The sequence below is a fragment of the Engraulis encrasicolus genome, chromosome 20 (genome assembly GCF_034702125.1).
Source record: "Engraulis encrasicolus isolate BLACKSEA-1 chromosome 20, IST_EnEncr_1.0, whole genome shotgun sequence".
In the NCBI taxonomy this organism is placed as follows: Eukaryota; Metazoa; Chordata; class Actinopteri; order Clupeiformes; family Engraulidae; genus Engraulis; species Engraulis encrasicolus.
The window spans coordinates 44980745-44985744 of NC_085876.1; the positions used below are offsets into that span (position 1 = coordinate 44980745).

General features: G+C 48.7%; 1 protein-coding gene across 2 annotated transcripts in view; it reads left to right on the forward strand.

Moving 5' to 3' along the window:
• LOC134436684 (oxysterol-binding protein-related protein 10-like) overlaps positions 1-5000 on the forward strand; it is a 168810-nt gene that overhangs the window by 49624 nt on the left and 114186 nt on the right. For both annotated transcript variants that reach the window (XM_063186011.1, XM_063186012.1), the window contains exon 3: positions 1178-1257. In XM_063186011.1, coding sequence (XP_063042081.1) covers positions 1178-1257 — 80 coding nt within the window. The remainder of the gene's footprint in view (positions 1-1177; positions 1258-5000) is intronic.

Consider the following 5000-nt stretch of genomic DNA (forward strand, 5'->3'; position numbering starts at 1 on the left):
AATCAGGGACTACAAGCTGTTAGTTTTAAAGCTGTTGAGAAAAGGACATTGTACAATCTGATTGTTAAGTGTTTGCATTTTAACGTTCTTAAAGACCGACCAGACACTAAGTGGAGGGCACACCTTTCCAGTAGTCAGGTAGCACCTCCAGCATGGAGAACACTCTATAAAGGCCCATTACCGAAACGCTCAGGTGACCTTCAGTGGCGTGTGCTGCACTGTGCCTTAGCCACAAAGGTCTTTGTTGCTAAACTTAGACCTGATAAATCTAGTGTTTGTGGGGTCTGCAATGTACCTGATAATGTGTTTCACATGTTTTGTGACTGTGTTAAGCTGCATGCTCTTTTTACCCTGCTGGACAAACTGTGTAGCCGCTTTGGCCTCCGCTTCTCTAAGGAGGTTTTCATTTTTGGGGTCAAGTACTCCAAGAAAATGGGACTAATGTGCACAGTGGTGAACTTTCTGATGGGGCAAGCCAAGTTGTGCATTTGGAAATGTAACAGACTGGAGGAAGAGGGGTGTGTGGGGGACCGGGTGGGAATGTTCAAGGCCTTGGTTGAGTCCAGGATCACTGTGGAGCATGCCTACTACCAGGCTATTGACAACCTTGAACTATTCGATAAGAAGTGGTGTGTGGATAAAGGGGTGTGGACAGCTAATGAGGGTGGTGGGTTAAGGTTTCTTTGGTAAGGGGTGTTTTTAACGGGGTAGGGTAGGGTGGGATGGGAGGTGGGGTTGTTGTGGTGGTTGTGTGGGCCATGGTTGGTTCAATAAAGGGATTTTAAAAGTCAAAAAGTCTCTCTCTCTCTCTCTCTCTCTCTCTCTCTCTCTCTCTCTCTCTCTCTCTCTCTCTCTCTATTTCTCTCTCTCTCTCTCTCTCTCTCTCTCTTTCTCTCTCTCTCTTTCTCTCTCTGCCTCCCCCCCCCTCTCTCTCTCTCCCCTCTCTCTCCTCCTCAGCTACGGATGCCATAGAGAAGCAGTTCTGGGTGTATAACAACCTTATTGTAAATAAAGAACTTTTTCAAATCTCTCTCCCCCCCCCCCCCCTCTCTCTCTCCTCCTCAGCTACGGATGCCATAGAGCAGCAGTTCTGGGTGTATAACAACCTTATTGTAAATAAAAAGCATTTTAAAATCTCTTCCCCCACCCCCCCACCCCCCCTCTCTCTCCTCCTCAGCTACGGATGCCATAGAGCAGCAGTTCTGGGTGACCCAGCTCCAGGCCTGTGCTAGACGACACTCCGACAGCAGCGCCAAGGTGGGCAAAGACGCACGCGCACACACAAACACACACACACACTTATGCACACACACACACACACACACACACACACACACACACACACACACACACACACACACACACACACACACACACACACAAACACACACACACACTTATGCACACACACACACACACACACACACACACACACACACACACACACACAAACACACACACACACTTATGCACACATGCACACTTATAATAATAATAATAATAATAATAATAATAATAATTGTATTTGTATAGCACTGTGTCATACAAGGCATGTAACTCAAAGTGCTTAACAAATGGGAAAAAAACATTGTTAGAGATAGATTTAAAAGGAGAGGTATAGAGGAGAGGCAGAAAAAGCAGGAAGGCAGAGGAAGAAGAGATAGACAGAGAGTGTAGAGTCATAAGGTCAACGTAGGTTAGGACCAGGATTCTTAGATGTGTAAGGTCCATAGTGGCTGGGCCTATCATAAGTCATAGATAGTCACACAGAGATTGGGCGCTCAGGTGCGGCCCCTGGTGGCATCAGGGGTGAGGAAAAACTCCCTTTCGCTTGATTCATAGTTTGTGAGGGGGAAAAAAAGCTCAGTGAGGTCTGAGAAAAAAGACCCCCTGTAGTCAGGAAGAAACCTCAGGCAGAGACCAGCGGCCACCTAGGGGAGCCCCCTGCCAGGGCTGGATTGCGAGTAGTAAGGGCGCTGCGGCGGCTGGGACACTATGACGCCTTGGCAGCTAGGAGTTGGCAAGGATGAAGAGGTGGGTCTTCAGCTGCTTCTTAAAGGAGTCGACGGAGGTGGCTGATCGGATCTCGATGGGGAGGGCATTCCATCTCTTGGGCGCATAGCAGGCAAACGCAGCGTCGCCGATCTTATGCACGCACGCACAGAGACACACACACAGACGCACACACCCATAAACACGCACACACATAGATGCATGCCATACACATAAGCAGACTCAGAAAGACACGAGCAGACACACACGCAGTTACGCACGCGCACCTACACACACACACACACACACACACACACACACACACACACACACACACACACACACACACACACACACACACACACACACACACACACACACACACACACACACACACACACACACATACAGACACACACATGCACACAACCAGTACATGTAAACACATTGCCTTTCTCAGTGACTTTCTCTACCTTACAAAAACACACATACAGTACGCACACACACACACACACACACACACACACACACACACACACACACACACACATACAGTACGCACACAGTGACACAGACACACACACACACTTGCAGCCGAATCTCTAAATTCAAAGTGATGCTGCCTGAAGTGTCCTCTATCTGTGATTGCATTCAGGAGGAGAACCTCTGGCAGCAGATGCATTTGTTTGTGTGTGTGTGTGTGTGTGTGTGTGTGTGTGTGTGTGTGTGTGTGTGTGTGTGTGTGTGTGTGTGTGTGTGTGTGTGTGTGTGTGTGTGTGTGTGTGTGCGTGTAATTTTGTGTGTGTCTGCACATGTCTGTGTGAGTCGGCGCGTATGTGTATGCATGTCTCTCTGTGTGTGTGTGTGTGTGTGTGTGTGTGTGTGTGTGTGTGTGTGTGTGTGTGTGTGTGTGTGTGTGTGTGTGTGTGTGTGTGTGTGTGTGTGTGTGTGTGTGTGTGTGTGTGTGTGTGTGTGTGCGTGTGTGTGTGTGTTGAGCCCACCAACAGAGGCTAATCAGAGATGACAGCCAGGGCACTTGTGCACATCTGGTGCCCCATGCTTTCCTTCGAGGGTGTGTGTGTGTGTGTGTGTGTGTGTGTGTGTGTGTGTGTGTGTGTGTGTCTGTGTGTCTGTGTGTGTGTGTGTGTGTGTGTGTGTGTGTGTGTGTGTGTGTGTGTGTGTGTGTGTGTGTGTGTGTGTGTGTGTGTGTGAGAGTTTTAAGTCTTTACAATTTGAGGAGGGCTTCTTGATTCCTCTGTCTGGGGGGCAGAGTTTGTTTGGCTGTTGCTTAGAAACTGAGTTAGAGACTGAGGTGGTGTGATGGTGAAATCTCTAGAATGTTATTTCTAGAGATGCACCGGATCCAAGATCTGGTTCCGGATCCGGCAGGATAATAGGGCTTTTCACAGGATCCGGATCCGGTTCCAGGATCCAGGATCCGGTAGCCGAGGCTTTTCAGTCAAAATAGTTTGAGCCAACGTGACAAAAAGGGCCCACGTGTGTGAGAAGGCTATGTGTTTCAACCCTTTCGTAGGATCCGGTATCCGGTTCCGGATCCGGCAGGATCTTAAGCAGTGGATCCAGTATCCGGCAGGATCCTAAAAATCAGGATCCTGTGCATCTCTAGTTATTTCTCAACGGGGGCGCTACAGCCCCCAGGGGGCATTGGGGAGCCCTAGGGGGAGCGATACAACTTGGGCATTGAAAGCCCATTGGGAAACTCCTCCAACTCCCATTGTCATTGTGACACAGCACTCCACAGCACACAAGGGAACACTGCACAGTGCACACAACGAAATTGCATTTATGCCTTACCCGTGCAAGGGGGCAGCCCTCAGTGGCGCCCCATGGGGAGCAGTGCGGTGGGACGGCACCATGCTCAGGGTACCTCAGTCATGGAGGAGGATGGGGGAGAGCACTGGTTGATTACACCCCCCACCAACCTGGCGGGTCGGGAGTCGAACCGGCAACCTCTGGGATGCAAGTCTGACGCCCTAACCGCTCACCCATGACTGCCCTGGTATTGGTGGTACAACTGGGGCATTGGTGGGTTTATGATTCAAGGTTCAAGGGGGTGTCGGGAGGCTTATGATGAGGGCAGGGGGGCGTTTGTTCAAAAAAGGTTGAGAACCACTGCTCTGGAGAGTTAAATGCATATACAGTACATCTCTCATAGGGCATACTTAGGGTTAGGGAGTTGGTCTTCGATCGGATGTTTGAATCAAATGGAATGCCTCACTGACTTGTCCTGCACGCACGCACGCACACAAACACGGAAACACACACACACACACACCCTCTCACTCATACACGCACATCAGTGGCGGTTTTGGGGGGTGTGATGTTGGTAAGCACAAATTCTGTAACCAAGCCCAGATGAGATTTAAAAAAAATAAAAACGCTCCTAAATTGTGAATTTTGACCTCTTCAGACAGCTCCCTAGGCTACTAAGTCATTCTACCACGTTGCATTTGATTCACTCCACGACTTGAAAATACAATCCAAATGTTCGCGTTGCATCTTACAGCAATGCATTGAACAGAAAAACACATCACTGACGGTCATCATTCCAGAAAGGGTTCTTATCCTGCTAGGTAGAACTAATAGAAATGAAGTCAAGAGTGGCCACGAGCATGCCGTTGCGACCAGGGTACACTCACTGTAGCCTACACGAGAGCTGCCAAAAACTTGCGTAGGCCTGCCGTTAACTTGAAAACGGGAAAGACAGACACCAGCCCTTCTGAACAATTGTGAACCCATCTATGGGTGAGCGAGTGAACCCGTTCCTAAGCCGCAAGCTTCATCAACAACCAAACATGTTACAGCGGACAAATATAACCTTACCTTATAATGCTGTCTTGACCGCAGAAATCCCAAAGTTTCACTTAATCCACACGTTTTCAAAATCATTGTCCACGTTCCCGTTTGTAATCCATATGATATCATAGCTAATCAAGAAAGGCATATTGTGCTGCCGTTTAGCTATTGTCTTCAACTAACTTAATTGA